The following is a 22,537-nucleotide window of genomic DNA, read 5'->3' as shown; positions in this document are numbered from 1 at the left end:
TGAGAGCACTGAAAAATATACAGGGAGGGCACCATGTTACTTGTATTTGTCTTAATGCAAAGACTGTAATATGCTACATCAGAGGTCTTCAAACTTGGCAACTTTAAGACTTGTGGACTTCAACTACCAGAATTCTCCAGCTGGGAGTTAAAGTCCACAAGTCTTAAAGTTGCCAAGTTTGGGGACCCCTGTGCAATATCCACACTAATGCACCCAAAATCAAGAAGGATCCCAAACATGAAAAGTTACAGTCACATTCATAATGGAAAACCTCTACATGTTACAGGGAAGTGTTACCTTTAAAATTCAGTGAAAAAATAGCAAAACCCCACCAATTCAAGGTACTTGAAATTTGGCATTTTTAAAGGTGCTTATTATGACTCACATAACTTTAGAGAAACATAAGCATTTTATTCAATATACTTCCATATATTTATTTTATTTTTTATTTATATATTTAAACAATTTATATGGCCGCCCATCTCACAAAAGTGACTTAATACACCCAACACAGTGACAAGAATGAAACTTTTAATCAGTTTTAAGTGGAGTTTTAACACTAAGATAAAGGGCTGTTAACACAATAACAAACGGACATCTGATTCATATGAGACATTAACCTGTACATGTCATTTTTCTTGTTGTGTGCATAGCATTACACACAGAGCCACTGTTGCACAGCACAATAGTATCTGAAGAGGCTGAATCAGAATAAGGCTGCTTAAATAGGTTTTTTTTTAAGTGTGTGTGTGTGTGTGTGTGTGTGTGTGTGTTCTGTATGAAAACAGACTGAGAATTTTGAACTGGCAGAATAAAGAGGCAGCTCTACTCAAGCACTGCAATTAAAGCCTCTGTTCAGTGCGCAGTTCCACCCCTTCCATCTGCATGCATGACACATCTGAACAGTTATTTTTTAAAAAAAGGTAAACGAGGCACTTTGTGGCAACCACAGGCATCGTTAACATATTGCACGTTGCTAGAATTTAAACACGGAACTGTACACTGGCACCCTTAAAACTTACTCCTTCCTTTCTTCCTTCCCTTAAAGCTGAAGGAAATTGGTGCTGCATATAAACGGACCTTTCAGATTACAACCATGCCACAGCAAGAAACCCTTGGTGCTAATTTACACAACTGCCCTTTAACGATTGTGACAAAACTATTGGAAGTTTAGACTACAGATGAGGAGGGATGGCACAGGGCCTAACAGTAAGCTCCTGTCAAAATGCCTTCAAGTAATAATTTTAGACATGTAAGCTACTGTATATCCGAGAATTTAAGCACACAGTCCAGAAACTCAAGAAATTACCAATGGAGAATGCATTTTCACGCCAATGTTGACTACTGTTATAAAGTTTGAATTAGGATTCAAACCTTTCAGTCAGAGGAATTTTTGTCATGTTCTATGGGATGGTAGCTGAAATTAACTATAGGAGAGTATGCATTATATATATGTGTTATACATACATATATATGTATATATAAATAATGACATTTTCCTTTCCGATGACTATACCATAAAAACATAAGCAAGGCTTCTCAGAACTACTGACACATTCAAAATCCAAAACCCTTACTCAGACCTTCACACTCCAAAGGAAAAACAACAGTGCAAAAAGCCATTCAACAATTTCCAATCTGGAGCTCCCTGCCAAACAGCAGAACTGTACAAGACATTGAACACTGTCAACATCCAAACTATTCTTAAAGCACTAACTTTTTTTTTTTAAAGGTAGCTAATGTTGCTGGCAAAATTGTCAAATGAAAGACAAGTTCAGTGCAGTTCCCTGGACAAAAAACCAGAGGTAATTCTGAAGTTGCCTCTTGCCAATCAAATCTTTTGTATTGCAGCACTGGATCAACTTTTGGGAAGCCTGAACATTAGCGGGTTTTTTTTAAAAAAAAGTTTACATAATGGATGAAAGCTATGGTTTTTGTGCAGCTACATGCAAGCTTACTAAAAATCGGTATAAAAATTATAGGCACAGAACTACACACAGGATTAGGAAAGATAACAAAATTCACCAATGAATGTTGAAGGAGCAAGTTTGCTCCTTTGTCCAGTATTCAGCCTGAGTTTCGCCTTGACTAGTTGCCACTACTATCTTGTTATTAATGCTAATGGACTGGCACAATGGATTTCAAATTTGTTCACTCAAGTGGGATAATTAATAATGAATATGGTAACCAATAAGCAAACAGGTTTTTACACACAAAAAATCAAAATGGCAATTCCATGTTTTGAAAGACAAGGGGGGGCAGGGGGGGTTGTTTATTGGTTTTTTTTAGACATAATATTGCTCTGACATTTATCATCCAAAGCTTGGGAATGACAATCATACACAAAACAATTTTGTAGGCCCACCTCTGCTAGATAACCATCACATTGGTATGATTAAGTTATTATTGTAGCCCTCTGGAGGCAATTAGACTGCAACAGGCAAACAGATGCACTCAAATTATCCCAAGGGTGAGGGTGCGCAGGTAAGCATCACCCATATCTTTCCCCATGGAAGATTTGCAAGTGCTGTTGTGTTCACCTGGAGATACCTGCAACTCAAGGACTCCAGCCTTATCAAGCTTTCCAAACATTGAACAGTAAACTACATTCTTTGCAGCACTTACAACTCCCTATGTATCTTAAGTGACTACAGGTGTATGTGAAATTCTGCAGAGCAGCTAGGTGTGCAGGGATGTAGGGTGGAGCCTGTATGCACACCCCTTCATCCTTTTTAACTGTCATGTATGCAAGCTGAAAATCTAGTTTGTTTCATGAAAAACCATATTATTTTTAATCCCTTCATTTATAGAGCTTTTACGATGCCATTGAAGGTTCATTCCTGTTCCCCTCCAGCTGCCTTTTCTAGCACCATTATGCTTAAAAAAAATAATAAAATGCACAAACAAGCAGTGACAGCGGCATTTCCTCAAATGTCCAGGATTTATTACTGTAGCATGCGAAAGAGGTGCATGTAAGCTAGAAATGATACACAGTCCAGGGTCCAGCACAAAACATTCCTTTCTCAGCTTCTCCTTCCACACTCCTATCCATGGTACATGCATTTGAATGTAGTAAAACCCAGTAACTTCTCTGAGCCAACTGCAGACTTATCTGTTGCCACAAAAGTGCAAAGAAAGGGGCAGGATGTGAACCTGTGTATTAGAAAGAGCTTTACAGGAACTTCTGTTGGTGACAGAACACAAAAGGAAGATTCCTACGTATACACATCAGATCTGTCTCCACTTTTATAAAACTGGAATCAAATGGGAAAGTGCCATTTTTGTGTAATTCCTAATTGAAATTTCAATGTCCTCTTGACACCAAAAGGTATATACATAACATAGCTACGTAACCTTTTTTTTTTCTTTTTTTCAATGGGAGAAGAGTCAAGCCAAAGGCTTCATAGGGCAAAATGAGATTGGTCAGGTAAAGAACTGTCCCTACAACAGATAATTCTGACACAATGTCCTATTGCCATTTCAAAAGGTCCATAATTCAGTTTATTCAAGTTTTCTTCTTTGTGGTATTTTTTCCCAAATAAAAAAAAAAAATCAGACTTTAGTAATCTGCGTATGCTGATCTTCATCAAAAGGTTCGTTCTCTGGATCAGAGTCAGTGGTGTCAGAATACCTATAGTGATCAGGTTCATTATCACTAACATCCGGTGTTACTGAAGTTGAGCTGCTAGCTTCTGGGTTTGATGGCTCTTCTACTGTTTTTGTGAAAAATAGCTTCACCTAGAAAAAGCAGGACAACAAATTAGTATATATGTGCTTAAAGGAACTACGTCTGCCCCATTAAAAGCAAATGAAATGTAATGCAATGATGTAATACATAAATATATATTTAATTAAGTACAAACTAAAATGTGCACTCTAATACTTCACAAAAAGCAATGGAAACCGGGAAAGCAGCATCAATTATGACAAAGACTGTATTGATTTAAACATTCCCCTTAATTTCAAGGTGCACATTTCTTTTCTGTGCACTTTGTGGCTCAGATGTTTGGCCAGAACGGACCTGCATTTGGTCAACATAAGTGCCAAACATCTTCCTTGTTCTGGGCTTCAGCTGAGTCAAATCTGGAGACATCTTACAAAGTGGGTACAGTAATACTGATGCACCTTTTCCCCCTCTCTTTTCCTCTTGCTTCTGACAAGTGTTTGAATCAATGGGCCTGAAGGCTCACTGGGATTTTTTACAGCAAACAAGGGAACAAAATAACATTCCTTCATGACACAAATGTGTGCTTATGCACTCCAAATTAAAAGAAAGCTCATTTTCTTTCCAAAACTTTATTGAACATAATTCAATTAAGACTGGGTTATGCCAAAATAGGCAGGATGGGTTTTCCAGCATAGATAATATAGATTTGTATATTAAGCCTGGGTGACCACACTCAACTATTGCCTCAAGTGAAGTATGACGGATGATTTCTAGTCCACATGGAAAAGGGCAGTGACAACTAAAATCTCATCCTTAGGCTTCTCTCCAGATCTACTCAGAATGGGATATGATTAAGCTGAAGCCTTCATTAAACTGTGTGTACAGACATAAAGCACCAATTGGATCTAGCTAGGTCCCCAGCCTTTATTGCCGGCGAATCCAACATCTACTTAACTAACCTCAAATTGCCTGACTACCTGATTGCACAATGTCATGACCTCCCCTCAACTGTCCTTGAAGGTTGATAAAGGAAGATCTCCTACCCAGGAGAGACAATGCATTTGTGACACACAGAAACAACAGAGCATGGATATCTCCCAGTGCCTGCATTATAGAGGCATTTGTATTAGCCTCGTCTTGCTGTTATTGTATAAATACCCAGGACAGACAGAATAATTCTACACCTCTCTCCTGCTCTCAGTTATTGCTACAACAGATAAGATTGCCAGATTCCTGCAATGCAGCATTTAAAATTCAAAAGATCATAACTTGTGCCATAAAATTAATGAGCATCTGGTTGGTCAATCCAGACTGCTCTGTATTGTGATAGACTCAGTCTGCTATATAGTGATCCTTATGCTCCTGTATACCCATCTAATAATCTCATCTCTTTTCAGATCTGTTTAATACATAACTTTGTTTTAGATTTTCATTCGTTTCTAGCCTTTGATGTACTTCTATGTTTTTTAATTGACATTCATTTTATGCTAGTCTTTGACCATAATAACGATTCGATATACTAACATTTAAAAATCCAGTATTTTAGTGTTAAAAGTAAACTCATTTATTTGTTTGTTTACATAAAGACATTGTTTATTATTAAAAAACATAGATACTGCAGAATATCCAATGCACATACTAATTTGCAGCCCTTCATTATTAAAGTAAATCTAAATTCAAGAAACTAACTACAACATCTAGGCTAACTTGGACTTTTTATTTCTTGGCTTGTTCATTTTTATACTGCTTTGACTTTTATAGAATAAAAAACCTGCATACCTCTGTGTAACATTCTGGCAGATCCTAATTAAAGGACCATCCAACTTCAAATATTACTTGGGTAAATTCATTACTTGTTTTACCCCCAAACATTTTGACGGTAAGGTTGTGAATGGGCTGCTTTCCTTTATTTGAATTATCATCTGTAAAAGTCAATGGATGGCTCTGTTCTGATGCCTTCCAGAATTTACAAAACTATTTTCACCTTCACCCTCATATCACTGCCTGCAACTAGGTGCACCTGGCACCTACCAGTTTCCAAAACTCAATCTGAAAGAGCACTGAAAACCAAGTTGGGAAGAAAGATAAGATTGTTTGATTTCACAGGTGACCACTTGAAGAAGTGCAGCTCCAGGCAAGCAACCAGTTATTCCCCACTGTGACCTGTGATTCACACACATGAGTAAGGAGTAAACAATTTGAAAGGAGAAGAGTGGTGACATAAAGCAACAAAAGAAAGGATGGTCCTTCCATAGTTCAGATGGCCAATAGCAGAATTCTGCTAGTGGAACTCTCTCAGAAGATTGAGGACTCTTGTGGAGTGAACACAAATCAGAAAGGAACATAGTAAAGCTTGTAGCTAAGCTTCATTGTCGTCACTATTCATTTTAAAAACACAATGGACATAGTTCTGCTTGCAGGTATGTAATACTGGATCAGGTGGGTATCTTCAATATTGCCAGTCAAGACATAACATCCCCTACCAGCAGCGCCTATGGGTTCACTCAGACACTGAACTTAAAAAGTCACTGGCAGAGTTGCTACCAAATAAAACACATTTTCAACGTTGTGTAGCACTGAGTTTTGTGTCCTTGTTTACCTATCAGACTTCCATGGAAATGCCCTAACCTTAACCAGAAAATCCTGTTAGAGCTTTGTGGCGCAGTGGTTAGAGTGCAGTACTGCAGGCTACTTCTGCTGCAGCCAGCTGCCTGCAATGTGGCAGATCGAATCTCACCAGGCTCAAGATTGATTCAGCCTTCCATCCGTCTGAGGTGGGTAAAATGAGGACCAAGATTGTTGGGGCCAATATGCTGACTCTGGAAATCGCTTAGAGAGGGCTGTAAAGCACTAGACAGCAGTATATAAGTCTTACTGCTATTGCTATATAGGCATGCCTTACAAGATTTGGTACGCCTCTCAAAATTTTGAGGGGTTTTTAATGCACCTTGACATTTACAGTTTGATGCAGAAAGTTCAGAACATTTTTGGAGAGGATCTATGTGGAAGGAACTGTCTGAAATTATCCATCACTGGATAATTCTTTGATGCAGGGCAGAATAGCTCTAGAATTTGCCAACCTTAAAACCTGATAATACAACCATAATTCATGAATGAGAAGAACAATTGTGACAAACCTGCTTAGTGAATGCTTGGCAATGTCTACTGCACAAGCGTCACCAAGACAGGAAAGCAGAGCTTATTCCCAATCCAAGAAGGAATTCTGTTCCCACAGCATTAGAACTTGGGAAACCACAGGCATAGTGCGCTGATGAACAACTCAAGATGTCTGCTGAGAAAAATCAGGAAAGGATAAATAATACTGGCAGGAAGCCGAAAGAATATCAGGTCAATAGCAAGTGTACTTATTACTGTAGCAGTTTAAAAGAAGAGGGATGAGTTGAAGCTTAGCCTATCTGCATGGTATGTGGGGAGATGGAATTATCACAAAATAATTCTGTAAGCTCTAGAAAGTTATGAACAGGCCTCTGGGCAGGCCCATAAGCCAACTATGTGAATCAGAGAGACCACAATGTACAACATAAATTGCACACAGTTTACGTTACATTACTTGATTGCTTTGAAAATACTTACTCTAAAGTTTGGAGAAAAATATCGATTTGCTTTGTCCTTATTTGCCTTGTCCAAATCATTTTTTGTTAGTGTAAGGATTAAATATTCCTTGTCATTATCCGAACGCTCTGTACTCAAAATGCCATCAAGTTCCTGATCTCCAAGAAGACTTCCATTTTCTACTTTGTCAGAGTTTTCTTCCAGTCCTGGTATGAAGAATGTATTGATCCAGAAATGAAACATTTTGTCCTAAAGGTAAAAAAAAGGAGCTTGTTTTAACATGATATAGCACAATAACCACCCACTTACAGTCTTGGGTTTAACGGTACAAACATAGGCATAACCACAGTGTATCCGCAAATTTTTCCAATGAGGAGAGATCTGCTTCCCGTTTGCTTTCCATTTTAGCAAACAGGTACTCTCGGCTTATAATCTACCCTGCTTCTATTGGACTTGAATATTTTGATTTTGTTCCTTCAGTAACTGGGTTATTATTGAATTAAAGGTTTTTCCTCTTTCATGATTTGACAGTTTAAAATTGGTTAGGGCTGGATGGAAGGTGCCTTCTAATTGACACCAAACTGAAGTACTTATGCACAGCATTTCCTGAGAAGAGAGAAATTGCTCTGTAATTGGCATTTCAGAATCAGCCTGGTGTAAATACGTTCGTAATATCTCCCCAATGCAACCCTGGATTAAAAGGTGAATTACAAATTAGAACACATACATTCACAAACTTCATATCCTTGTCCTGCTAACCTGGGATTAATTGTGTTCATGTGTGACCAGAAACATATTAAGCAAAGACACAGCAAGCTAAGCAAAGTTAAGCAATGACCCAAATCGGTGATCCTCTCTCCTTGCAGGTGCAGCTCTACTGGAGCTGCGCTAATGGTGTTCTGTTGTGTTTGCTGTATTCTTGCTTTTTATGATAATCTACAGACTCTTGTGAGCCTAGAGAAATCCAGAGACACCAGCTCTAATGTCAAAGAGCTGAGTCAGAAAACTGGGGATCTCAGCAGAGGCTGGCTTTTTATAGTGGCAGACTCAGCTCGATGACATCAGAGGGTGGAGTTATATCCCAGCACTGGACTCTCGAAGCAGCGTGGTGGAGAATGGACCTAGACAATGAACTGTTCTCTTACAAAATCTCCAAGGGGGGAAATGTTTGATTTATTCTAAACCTAATTATTTAGTCAGGAATATACTGGGGTGCCTTGATAATTACACAGTGGGGTTAAATCAGTCATCAGTTCCCCATCTAATTTCTTTAAATTTTCCTGATAGCAAGTTATGCCATGAGCAACTAAACTATGGAACTAATGATGGATAATACTGACATGGCAGATACATATATTGGAATTGTTTGTGCTCTCTGAACTTGGTTGGTTACTTGCAGATGTTAGTGACCATTTGAAGTAACAACAGAATTGAAAAAGGTGGCTTAATGACTTTTACAGCATCCTCATTGTCACATGATCAAAATTCAGACACTTGGCAACACACTCATATTTATGACGTTTGCTATGTACCAGAGACATGTGATCACCTTTTTCCACCTTCTGACAAGCAAAGTCACTCAACAACCGGGTTATTAACTTAGCAACTGCAATGATTCACTTAACAACTGTGGCAAGAGGTAACAAACATCTCACTTAGCAATAAAAATGCTGGGCCCAATTTGGGTTGTAAGTCTAGGGATACCTGTATCATCAGCGTGAGGTTTTTTTTTTTCTATTAAAACATGAGCTAGGAGGTGCGATACTTGCCTCTTATAAAAAGGAGGCACTGAATGAATGTTTATAACCTTTCAACTTTGCAAACTTCACGGACTTCAGAAACAATTCTAATAGGTAAGAACTGTGATAACACTTTAAGTAAAACAAAAATAAATCTAATATAAAGATTGTCTATCCCTCCTTCATTCCTGCTGGAATCAAAGGTTACTGACAACTTACTCTGAGTGCAGTATTTTTTAAAAAAATATCTATGGCAGCATATAAAGCCGCTAATTAAAATTTAATCAATTAAAAATTATGCTAAGCTAATTTTAAAAAATGCAGTCAATTCGCCATTGTAAAGTAAATGATAACTTTAAAATGTGTAAAAGTAGTCCTCGGCTTACAACATTCATTTAGAGATTCTTCAAGGTTATAATGGCACTGAAAAAAAGAGACCTATGATCACTTTTCCACATTTACGACCGTTGTAGCATCCCCAGGGTCATATGATCAAAAACTAGATATTTGGAAATTGACTCATATCTATGACAGTTTCAGTGTCTCCTTTTGTGACTTTCTGTCAAGCAAAATCAATAGCGAAGCAAGATTCACTTAACTAATGTGTTACTAACTTAATAGCAATGACTCACTTAACAACTGTGGCAAGAAAGGTCATAAAATGGGGCAAAATTCACTTAACAACTGTCTTGCAACAGAAATTTTGGGCTCAATTGTACTTGTAGGTTGAAGACTACCTGTATGCCTTGTTCAGTACTTTTCTATTTAGCAAACATGAAAGATACTAATTTTTTTAAACATGATATTGATAATAACTGACCCAAGGCATTCCAGAGTAGCACATACCATCCATCATCCTACTGAAATACATTTCAAGAACATAAAGCAAAAGGATATTAAACTATTAAAATATCTCTAAAATTGATTGAAAATTTAATATTTAGTTACTAAGGTAGCTGCACTGCTCACCCATCAAGACAGTAGTCTTTTATTATGATATAGTTTTGAGTATACAGGTATTAAATTTTCCACAACCCTCTCAATCAGGCCTGGCCTTAGACACAAAACTCCCTATAAATGCAGGTTGACATTTGCCTAATAAATTAGCATTTATTAGTAAAGCAAATTTGGAGAGATTTTTCCCTCCTGAAGATGATAAACTCATCACTGAGAAATGGTATTCTCCCATGCCCATATGTGCACCAGCGAAGAATGAGAATATTTAATTGTTCAAGCCTGTCCAGAAACTGCAAATTATCTCTAGACTTTTTTACAAGCAAAAACTGATGCACGCTAGCTGGGGAATTCTGAGAGATGAAGTCCACATATCTTAAAGTTGCCAAAGTTGAGAAACACTGGTATAAAAGGGATTAATAACAAATGCTAATGTTTATTGAGGAAGGAATGTGCATGCCCTATTATGTTATGTATTATTCAATGTTATTATCTTTGACAGATTTATGTTTTTGCCATTTACACTTTTTCAATTCTACATTCCCCAAATAATTTATATTACTAGCTAGAAAACATATTTACAATTTCCCACTACTTATCCCTATATTTGCTTGATTTGAAATGACTTTTCTCTTATTGCTGTTTTTCAAGTCAATGACGCCATGTAATATTTTTAAGGTGCATATTATTAAATGAAAGACATATGGTGCAAAATACCTATTCATTATTAGTAATAAATCCATATGAAGGGCAACACCAGCTAAAGAACGGACAGCTGGAATTTCACATTGTTGTGAAGAAATAATAAAGAAAAAACAAACAAATGAAGAATAGAAAAAAGACATGACAAGGGTAAGTATTAGATAGCCAGGACATTAAAAACAAAAATAGCAGCCCCAGCAAATAACAAGACCTGGCAATGGCTAAGAGCAGGAAAGTTGAAGAAAGAGACAGAGGGGTTAATTCTGGCTTCATAAGAGCAAACGCATAGCAAGCCAGAATGAAGAAGGCAGCTATAGCTAGCAGTTGCCACCTCTGCAAAAAAGCTGAAGAAACAGCGGCCCACCTAGTTAGCTGCTACAAGATGACACAGATGGACTATAAAAAATGGCATAGCAATGTAACAACCATGGTAGGCACATTGGAAGATCTGCAAGAAATACCATTTGCTTGCAAGCAACAACTAACAGGACCCCAAAATAGACAAAGTGATAAAAAATGAAGAAGCTAAAGCGCTCTGGGATTTTATAGTTCAAACAGACAAGCACCTGCCACACAACAGCCCAGATTGTCGATAAGAAAGACAAAGATTATCCAAGTCTGGATAGTGGATATGGCAGAAGCCAGAGAAAGAACTGGAGAAAATCACAAAATGCAAAGACCTGAAAATAGAAGTAGAATTAATGTGTCAAAAAAGCAAAGATAGTACCAATAATAATAGATGCCTTAGACACAATCACTTGAATACCACTGGCGTTTGACAAAATTTACTTTCAACCGCTTGTGTCCTGAGACGGCATCTTCAAGAGCATCAAACAAGAGCATCTGTCTATCCCAGGTCTTTGGGAAGGACTCGATAGGTGGATAATCCTTTCCAGAAGGATCCCAAGTGAATAAATGCCCACAATCTTCTCAAGATTCACTGTGACATCTGATTTTGTTTCCCTCTTTATACAAGAAATGATCAGATTCACATGGAAAGTCTGATCAGATGCCAGGAAGATTGACCACACATGCTATTTATCCTTAGTCGGGATCCAGCTTTCTTGCACAAGCAGAAGGCCAACGCTCCTGCTGAAATCTGCCTGCCTGCCTGCCTTCCACGGGGTCTTTGGTCCTTAGGAATAGCTTTGGGGAGCATATGCACCCAACAAAGGGAAGAAATCTATCTGAAACCCCCAAAGCTCTTTTCTAGATTCAACTACTATCTGTAGACTTTGTCATGCAACCTAATCACTAATTACTAAAGTAAACCAATTTTCTAGAGGTCTCCCACTTTCCCCCCAGAATCAGTCTGAAAAAGAAAAATCAGCTTATTCTGGGGTAAGGACTGGTTGCATCCTCTCGCTTCCACTTCAAATAAGTCCCATTCTGCCAAGCACTTTATGCGTAAATGGGACTTACAAATAACCTATTTATATACTGCTGTTACATAAACTTTGATGACTGGAAATTTGCAGAATAACTGCAATAGTTGGACATTTATACAGGAGCAATAGCTAGGAGTGTTTTCTCCCAAATTCATCTAATTATAAAACAGCAATCCTTTTAGATTTTGTAAATAAGCTAAAATGTTGCAGCAGTTGTTTATTCTACAAGAATGTTGGAAAACGTCACATGCTGCAAATTAAAAGTTGTAAAATGGAAATTTCATGAAATTTAAAACAGAATGGCTTCTTTAGTGGCTTTCCAAAACATTTCAAACAATAGAAAGTGGATAAATATTACACATATGCTTTTGTTTTTCACCTAAGCTCAGCAGCATTGATAGTAAAAGCATGAACCCTTCAGATTTGTTGAAATTCAAGGGAAATGCCTGAAATAAATGAAGAGAAGGCGAATAAATTTAGCACTTAAGAGTTAAAAAATCAAACACGTATCCAGTTAAAAAAAACAAACCTTTTTCAACATCTTGTTTTGCTTATGGAAGAATTCCACCTTGATATCACCGCATACTGGCAACGGCTGAGGGAATTCAAAGTACATGTATTTGTCTTCACGTCTTGTAGGTCCTGAAGAGGAGGTGAATATCTTTACCTTGAGCTGGTAGACCACAAAGTGAGGATCTGTGCAACAAAACAATTTTACACAATGGGGTTAAAGAACCATCTTAGTTCTAAAAGTGTTGCAACAGTAAACAAACAAACGAACAAAAAACCCTTTAAAAAAGACTTTGGACAAGACTATCTAGTACTGCTTACATTATGCTGTAGTTATACCAATCCTGTATACCAACCTGGGAAAACCCCAAACTGTTCCTGTTGCTTCCACATCAGCTCAGCACAAAAGGAAAGTTGAACTGGTGTGAGATTTACCTTCTGTAGGAAGATAATACACAGGCAGTCTTACAACTATAATGGTGCCTGCTCATTAGGGTTGGAAGTCATGGCAAATGTTAAATGAACTGCCTCGTGTAACAAACAAATATCCCGGCACTCCAGGTGTGGGTCATTAAGTGGAGCTGGTGTGTGTGTGGGGGGTGTACATGTGAGCCTGCCACACAGTTGACTGCCTTGCCAGCAAAAGAAAAAAACCATCGAGAAAGGAAAATGCTGGTTGCTTTCTGCTGATGCTTTGCATCCTGCCAAGATGCCGCTGCCTTCTGGATAAAAAGACCATTCTGAAAGCTTTGCAGTGCTTTCTGCTCCAATCAGCTGGCAGTCAGGAGACTGTGCAAAGCCTTCCTCCTGGCTCTTTCTAAACTTTGGAGAAACCAGACTTTGCATGTTAAGGCAGCAACTTCAAGACAAGCTTCTCAAAACTCTCTTGTTTTAACCTCCTCACGCCCACAGAAAGCCACATTTCTTCAACCAAAAAATGTCGTATTTTGAAAACTACCAATAAAGAACTAGCTAGCATCAATCTGCCGTATCAGGGTATGTCAAACCAATAGCAATGGTACTTAGACTTATATAATTGAACTGAATTGAATATATACCACTTCACAGTGCTTTACAGCTGTCTCTAAGCGGTTTTACGGAGTCAGCATATTGGCCCCAACAATCTGGGTCTTCATTTTACCAATCTCGGAAGGATGGAGGGCTGAGTCTACCTTGAGCCAGTGAGACCCCAACTGCTGGCAGCCGGTGAGCAGAAGTAGCCTGCAGTACTGCATTCTAACCACTGCGCCACCTCGGCTCTTGACAGAAAACCAACACTCAATGACAGATTTAGAATTGCAGATAAGCAACTGTTTTATCATATTTTATAGCCGTCTTATAGCTATCACCTGTAAAGTGACTGTAGTTCTGAGTTATTTATACCATCTTACAATATGTCAAAGACTTGTGACCAGGGCATATAATGGTGAGAAATATCATTTTAATGACCTCATCTGATAGAAAGTATCAGAAACTTGATTGGCAATTTAAGAAGTAAAATTAAATTACATCTAAGTACATTTGAAAATTAGTTTACTTTAACTAAATGAATTTACTCAGAGAAAATGTACAGGTAGCCCTCAACATACGATGTTTGTTAAGTGAGTTTTGCCCCATTTTACAACTTTTTTTTGCCATGAATCCTTGCAGTTAAATTAGTAACATGGTTAAGTGAATCTGGCTTCCTCATTGACTCTACTTGCCAGAAGGTCACAAGAGGTGATCACATGGCGCAGGACACTGCAACCGTCATAAATATGAGTCAATTGCCCAAGTCTGATTTTTGATCATGTCACCATAGTACAACTACAATGGTTGTAAGTGTGAAAAATGGACATAATCACTTTTTTTCAGTGCTGTTGCAACTTTGAACAGTCAGGGACTACCTGTACATAGCAATTTAACTATTGATTTTTCTTTTTAAAAAGCTTATTATACTAATTATCTGTTCTAGTAGATATACTAAAATTAAGGGCAGGCTATAATTAAGCAAAATCTGTAAAGCATATAGAAAAGCTTATGACTTAAGAAAAACCTTTGTATAAATATTATATGTTATGTCATGTCATGTCTTGTATTACTATACTACACTACATTTAAATAAATAAGGATTGTAGACAGTTATCTTGCCATACTAAAATGCCTATGTTCAACCAGGAGAAGCATAACGAATTATTATCACTAGTGCTGCTGTGCATCTGCCATGAACAACTCAAGATAGACTGGCTGAATTCCCAATATTCTTTTAGACCTTATGATACATTACTAGAATGTTGGGATCACATTCATGATACACCCTGATTCAAATGTGTAGGATATTTTGCTGGGCAAACCGAAATGCTAAGGCAAAAGTTGTGGAAGAATCAAATTGAACTATGGAATCTCACCTACTGGAAGATATGGAAAAATCAAAGTAAGGAGATGTTATCTATAATTGTCATGGTCACTCAAAATGAATTAGGTGAAGGGGAAAGAAGGGGAAGGAAAACCTGAGCAGGAGAAAAAAGTGAGGGATGAAAGACTAAGAAATACATATTCCAAGAATGTGGAAGGTTATTTAAATAAAACTAGTGACTTTTTAATATTCTACTGGTAATACTTTATACATATTTCAATTTTTAGTAAGTAATATACAAACATTGCATGTAATTCCACATAGTATACAACTGCTTAAAATGTTACTTACTGCAAGTGCCGCCACTGAACATTGGAATTGTTTCAAACATCATTTTATGAAACAGCAGTGCTACTGGTCTGTAATCCAGATGATTCTTTAACAGATAGCTATAATAATATACATAGCGCCTCTGACTGGGAATAGTCACTCCCTTTAATAAAAAGAAGAAAACATTTATCATATATTGTCACAATTCATTAGCTGAACACACTTTCATAAAGTAAAGACTAAAAAGGAATTAGAATGATTATGGGCAACCAAATATATCAATAAAAAGAATATTTGTAGCTCAGGGTTGAACTGTGAGGTCCTTGGTGCTGTCTGGGCTTGGTTGGCTTTTTGCAGACATTTCATTACCGAACTAGATAACATCATCAATGATAGAATGGAGTGGGGTGTGCTCTCTGTTTAAATACTAGTGGCTCATCCTGTCAATGTTGGTGGAGCAACCATGCTCAGAGAGCACCAAGCGCCTAACCAATCTATCAATTTCATACATATTTTATGATAGTTTTGAATGTTTAATGTAACTCTTCCACAATGCATTAAAAAAAAACCAGATCTATTTTTCCATGAGGATCTACAAAACATGCCTTCAGCATACACTTTCTATACACCAAATTGCAAATAAAATTTAATCAATTCATGAGGGCAGTCAATCCACACTGGTTAGACACTTTTACAAGACATGCAGAGGAGTAAAGTATATTGAAATATTGTTGTTGCTTCAGTCCAAGTTTACACTGTGCATAGCTAAGGAAGTAGCACAGAATTGTTTGGGAAAAAAATAGTGTGCAAATAGAACGTGATTTGTAATCTAATCTACAAAATCTATTACTGTGATTCTTATCCTAAGCTTATAGTATTATAAAAACCACATCCATCATTTTTGCACTGCAATAAAATACTACAATATTCCCATCACCACCACAATATGACTTTACATAGTAGTTTTATGTTTGGTTGAGTTTTCCAAATCCTTATATTTGGCGACAACATTGCTAACTGCAAGGAGTACATTAAAAATTGTATATGCATTATGGGAAGATATGTGGTTCTTCCTCAGTATTATCTGTGAATTGAGTCCTCTTATTATTTATTGTTTAAAGCAAAAGCATGAGACAAAGTGCAAATAACCACACCCACATCATCGCTGAAGAACATGAGTGACATATCCTTCCTGAAGATATAGCCTGCCTACCTTATGGTTTTTGACTTATTTTGTAATCTATTTTGTTTCTCATTCTTCTCTCCCCATTTCCTTGTCCTGATAATACGGATATTATACCAATCCTGCTTTTTTTACTTCCCAATAAAATTCTCCCTTAAAATTGTGTGTGTGTGTGTGTGTGTGTGTGTGTGTGTGTGTGTGTGTGTGTGTTCAAGCTTAGTTTTTGGGGAGGAAAATAAGGGGGAAGTCTGCCTCTGCCTACCAGCATCCATCAGTATTCATTTGGCTAGCATCCTGTCAGTGTGTGAGAGAGTTGAGGACTGTTTGGTAACTGAAACAATATTTGCTATGTGAGCAAGAAGGAGACAACAAGGAGCCTGGGCGTGGCTTAGCTCAACTGTTCTGTACTAAAACTGCTTGGTGCTTTGAAACTAAAACTGAAACTCCTCTCTTCTGCTTGTGTTTTGCATTTGGACCAGATTTCTTTTCAGGTGAAGAGGGGGAGTAGAACTCCTTAGCATCAGAGCGTGTTAATAATAATATAGGAAATACTAATGCTCTGATGGTCATTTCAAAAAATCCTTTCTTAGTGAGCACTTAGAAGCCAAGAGGAACATACGTGCTAATTAATTAAAGAAACATACGTGCTAACTAATTCAGCTTTAGGTTCTTTCTGACATATGGCATTTGGCAGATACCCATAAACACACTTCTGCATCATCATACTATGAGTGTGAGGCATATCAACATCAATTACGGGGAGAGGGAAAATCTCCAGAATCAGTTTCTGATGAAGTTGACAAACAATGATAAAGTGGAGAATATGGGAATTGCTTTTTTCAATGTCTAGAGCAGGGATGTAAAACTTGATTTCATTGAGGGCCGCATCAGCATTGTGTTTGACCTCAGGGGGACAGGGTGGGTGTTGCCAGCTCAATGTCACAGGCGCCTATGTGGCCCAAGTGCTCTGCCCAGCGAAAATGGGCTCCCTGAGCTCCGTTTTTGGCTGCAACGGGCTCCTGCAACCCTCTGCCAGCAAAAACTGAGCTTGGGAGGGCCATGTGTGGCCCTTCTGTGCTCCATTTTCGCTGGCAGAGGCACCACAGGCCAGTTCTTCGCTGTTTCCAGGGCAGCCGTGTGGGCCAGATCTAAGCACCCCATGGGCTGGGTCTGGCCCTTGGGCCTTGAGTTTGATACCCCTGGTCTAGAGTAGTTTGGAATGTGCTTGCCTTAAATGCAGGATCGTGTTCTTTTTAAGTGGATATATAGAAACTCTATTAGAAGGAGGGGAAAATCCATAGGGAAAAAAAACAGATGACAGGCCAATTACTTCTATAATTTTAATCCGCAATAGGTCTTTATGAAAAACAAACATTATAGATTAAATAATGATTTTTTGATCTAAGAAATTCCATTTTTGTCTCTTGAATACAAATGCTAGTTAAAGAAATTTAATCTAAAGGCCAATTATATTCAAGATAGACTTGATACAATTGATAGCTGAAAGGTTTTGCTACATTCAATAATCTCTTATTTAGGATTATCCTAATTAAATTGGAGTATAGTGTAAAAATCAACCACAGATATTGATGCGGGTGAATATTAAAAAAGGCAAATTCTGTCCCTGAGTTCTTCTTATCTACTGGTAAATGCATGGATGGCAAAGAATGTTTTTAGTAGAGATGTTTTGCTGTAGTATTATTTATTAAATTGATTATGTTGTCCATTTCACTCTGCAAAGTGACTACAGGTAGTCCTTGACTTACAATCACTTGTTTAGTGACTATTCAAAACTACAACTCTGAAGAAATTCACTTCTGACAGTTTATGACCTTTGCAGCATCTCCATGGTCATTTGATCAAAATTCAGCCGCTTGGCAACTGGCATGTATTTATGACAGTTGCAGTGTTCTCGGGTCATGTGATCACCTTTTGAGACCTTCTGACAAAGTCAGTAGGGAACCTGAATTCCCTTAGAAACCGTGTTAATAGCAACTGCAGATATTCATTTAACAGTATGGCAAGAAAGGTTGTAAAGTTGGGCAAAACTCACTTAACAACTATCTTGCTTAGCAAAGGAAATTTTGGGCTCAATTGTGGTTATAAGTCAACAACTACCTGTAGTAATTTCACCACTCTTCTCTTCATAGATCTCCTGCTTTCTGCTGTGTAAATGCAAGTTTTGAAAAAATGTCCAGAGATTGCAAGGTAAGTCAATACTCATCCTCCACAATATAAACTTACAGTTTTGATATTCTGAAAGCAGGTTATGTTCAGTACTACCTGAATTTACATATGGTAAACAAAACAAGTTTTTTTTTTGAAGGAGGCAATGTTCTTTCATTAACATGTAGTGGTCCAAAAATATATCCAGATTGTTCAAGGAAAGTATGAAACATCAATAGGTAAACTCTTGCAAAAGTCATTTCTGCAAAACCGCAGAAATCAAAGCAATTTAACTTCACAGATTGTAAAATAACATATTCCATGCAAGGTATATTCTATCCATAAAAAATCTGCAAAAAATTTGTTTGCTTTTCTAAGACATTCTTTACACGCAGCTCGGATTTTCCACACCACCTATGTGTAACTCCAAATTTTGTATAAAAAAAAATTGGGATCAGAAATCATCTTCAATAGTACTGACTTAAGATAGTTCTGGGAGTGCATATCCACCCAAGCCCTACAATACCCACTTCCTTCTGAAAGCCAAATAAAGACAAGACTTTATATGCAGAGTTCAGGAATTGGACTCAATAGCTCATCAAGAACATAAGGCTGATGAACAAAGAACAAGGACACAAAATTTCAGGTGGAACTGATAAATGATACTTGCTTAGCACTGGCTAACCTCTTGGATCTCTTCCAGCCTCTAAATATTCTCTCAATCTTTCTTCTCATCCCAGTTGAATGTGATTGATACTTCTGTGACTTGTACTTCAACTGGCTATCATCATTCTCGAAGTGCTGTCTTTCTCTAGTTTAGCTCTTGTTCAAACATCGAGTATTGCTTTTCAAAAAAAGACATTCCATCTAACTTTTTACCTCAAGTGGATTACCATTCATTAATATTTCCCGAGAACCAAACATGCATGCAGGAATTGCTTAGACAAGTGGGAATAAAAACAGTCATGGTATGGTTGGGCAAATAAAAACAGGCAAGAAATTTACTGGAAATAGGCATTGTGGGGAGGGGGGATTTTCACCTTGCAGGAGGAATATGAAGTGCCTATCTGGTGCTAGTCGAGTGTTCACTTTGAAGGAGCTAGAAAGAAATCTGCTTATTTCTTTTCCTGTTTTTAAGGGGAGCAGATAAAACACGAAGCGTTCATCTCATGCTGCTGAAGTATAATTATAATTTGCCTATATGGATTCTACAGAAACAATGGGAGGTCACAAAAACATCCAAGTGCTAGCATGGAGATTGACATGAACAGAACCACTTAAACAATTCAAAAGTAAAAACAGACTTTGCATAAAATGGGTGGATACCGAGAGGTGACAAAAAGAATCAAATGGACAAAAATGATTTATATTACTAAGGCTTAATGACCAATTATGTTTTGAGACAGACAAGACTACACTCTTGTCAGATGGTTGGAATGAAAACAAAATTAAACTGGGTATATCTAATGATTAGTGTTTCTTTCAGCGCTATTTTAATTCTGAAACATCAAATTCACTTTTTATTTTAGGTGAGATTTTGTCTATTGCAAATATATTATTATAGGTCACTTTGAACTATCTGGCAACCCTAATAGGTTTAAGTATATCAAGATCCAATTTCTTAAAAAAATATATAGAAACATTCTCTTTAAAAACTAAAGTGCTCACTGCCACAAATTCTGAATGCATAATCATCACTTTTCAAGAAAAAGTCTCTACCCAAATTTATTCATGTTTAATTGGGAATGCAGCGAACCTAATTCAAAGTACTAACAAGGTTATTTACAACTATATATCACAGATGAAGTTAAATTCTTATGGAATCATCAGTTACTGAAGAGATCGCTTTTGTGAAGAATAGCAGCTAGAGAATTATACTCTGAGTCTTCACCTTGGCATCTAACAGCCACTAATGTCCAAAATAATATCTCCCTTGGCATATATTGACCCCCTTTAAGCAGTTTGCCTTCCAGTAAATGGCCTTTTACTATTTTGTGGCAATCATTTTGGATAAGGCCCATAAAATGCTTTCAGAATTCTAAATGCAGCCACTGAAAAGGCTAGGAATCCTTGATTACCACCTTCAAATTCTGAAATATACTGCTTTGAGTAAGGCAGTATTCTTTACATAATATGAGAATAAAGCGTTAAATAACTCTTTTATTATTCTCTCCTTGAAGCATGCAAGTTCTTAAAGCACAGCAAAATACTTTGATTGTACTGAATCATTCTCAATACCAAATGGCCATTTTAAGTGTTCTGAGTTCAGAACAAAACATCCAGTGTTTGTCCCAAGATCAGGACACAGTGATGTATTTGCTGTATGTCATTTCAAGTGTCCTAGAACTCATCTATGCTTTCTTCTAAGCCATGGAAATTTATAAAATGCACTAAAACGTGCCATCTACACTCCCACTGACTGGAACTAGCTAAGGGCAGAAGAAGGATATATTAATAATCAGTTAAACATACATTTAGCATTTTGCCCAACAGCTAAGTTTATTGCTTTTTAAAAATTCTTTGCTATCAGGAGTTTTAGTTCCAGTTATCATGCAGTAATACTGTCCCCTCTGTGCTGTGTGTGTACAGAGCTTTCTTTGTCAAGGCACACTGCCAAATACAAAAATATGCTCAGTACTTTTTTTTAATTCTATTGAACTTTCAGGTGCTAAATACAAATCTCACACGCCTTTGTTTGTTAAGATTGGTAATTAGCCTACTTAAGAAAAGGAATTGCTTGTGTCCATTAGGAAAACTTGATTTATTTATTTTTTTTGTAGTGCAGTTAGCTGTTCATGGTTGGTTTGAAGAAAATATCTTGCTATCGATTCTTTACTGAGCTAGGTTCTGTGGTTATTGTCTGAGCAAACAATATCACAAGGTTGCAGGCAGGGGCTGGTGGTTGGGAGATGAGGAGAGAGTACTATGTACGCTACCTTGAGCTCTTAAAAAAATAGGTTCTTGATGTATCCCAAATCAAACTAGTAAAAACTGGATTGGAATTCAGCAAAATATGCTGAGATGACTCTTTTTTTTAATTTAAAGTTTGGGAGAGTTCTTATATCTATGTTCAGTATTAGAACATTTAAGTTCAGGGCAAGTGCCATTTTTTATTATTACCAGGCAGAAGGAACAGCCAAGGGCCATATTTCAACAATCTCCTGGCATGGCCATGATTAAAATTTCTGGGACATGTTTCTCAAATGCTAGGCTTTACTAGGGGTGGTGCTACTTTTCAGGTGAGTCAAGTCTACACAAAAGCTTATGCATGATTTTTAAATTTGCTTTTTTGCTAAAATAAGGTAAAAAAAAATAACACTATTTGATGATGTAATTGAAGGCAGAAGAGATATGAGCCTCAAGCAGCTGCCTGTTTATGATTAAGGCAATGTATTTGATAAAAGAAAATCCAGAACTATAGTAGTGTGTAAAAGTTCTAGGAGTTATGCAAATAGCTGTAAATTAAAAATACATACATACATACATACTTACATACATACATACATGTATATTATTTTAATCAATTTACCAAATGCAAAGTGAGCAAACAGAAGAAAAATGTACATGAAATCAATATTTGGTGGGGCTACCCTTCGGCTTCAAAACAGCATCAATTCTTACACTTGAGCACTTGTACAAAGTCAGGAATTTTGTAGGATTAGAGGTAGCTATATGATTAACCAGTTATACCAAATAGGTGCCAAAGACCATTGATTTCATATGTAGGTTGAAACAGTCACTAACTGAAACCGAAACAGCTGCCTAGGAGGCTTAAAACAGAGTGAGGAGCAGCCAAACTCCGCTACTAACTCTGAGGTTGTGGAAGACAGTTTCATGTCACAGGTCATCACGCACCATGGCAAAACAGAGCACAGGAACAAGACACAAGGTAGTTATACAGCATCAGCAAGGTCTCTCCCAGGCAAAGATTTCAAAGCAGACTGAGGTTTCAAGATGTGCTGTTCAAGCTCTTTTGAAGAAGCACAAAGA

At 37.3% G+C, this 22,537-nt stretch overlaps 1 protein-coding gene across 1 annotated transcript in view; it reads right to left on the bottom strand.

Annotated features, from left to right (window-relative positions):
• Positions 1–408: 408 nt before the first annotated feature.
• The window catches only part of PTEN (phosphatase and tensin homolog), a 59,366-nt gene continuing 37,237 nt past the window's right edge, over positions 409–22,537 (bottom strand). Inside the window, exons 6-9 of the mRNA XM_026719926.2 lie at positions 15,220–15,361; positions 12,553–12,719; positions 7,262–7,489; positions 409–3,738 (exon numbers count right to left, since the gene is read on the bottom strand). Coding sequence (XP_026575711.1) covers positions 3,553–3,738; positions 7,262–7,489; positions 12,553–12,719; positions 15,220–15,361 — 723 coding nt within the window. The 3' untranslated portion in view covers positions 409–3,552. The remainder of the gene's footprint in view (positions 3,739–7,261; positions 7,490–12,552; positions 12,720–15,219; positions 15,362–22,537) is intronic.

Source organism: Pseudonaja textilis, chromosome 4, assembly GCF_049901715.1.
Source record: "Pseudonaja textilis isolate UNSWEBS1 chromosome 4, rPseTex1.2, whole genome shotgun sequence".
Lineage (NCBI taxonomy): Eukaryota > Metazoa > Chordata > Lepidosauria > Squamata > Elapidae > Pseudonaja > Pseudonaja textilis.
Note: the sequence above shows the minus strand (reverse complement) of the source record. Positions and strands in the feature narration are given on the sequence as shown.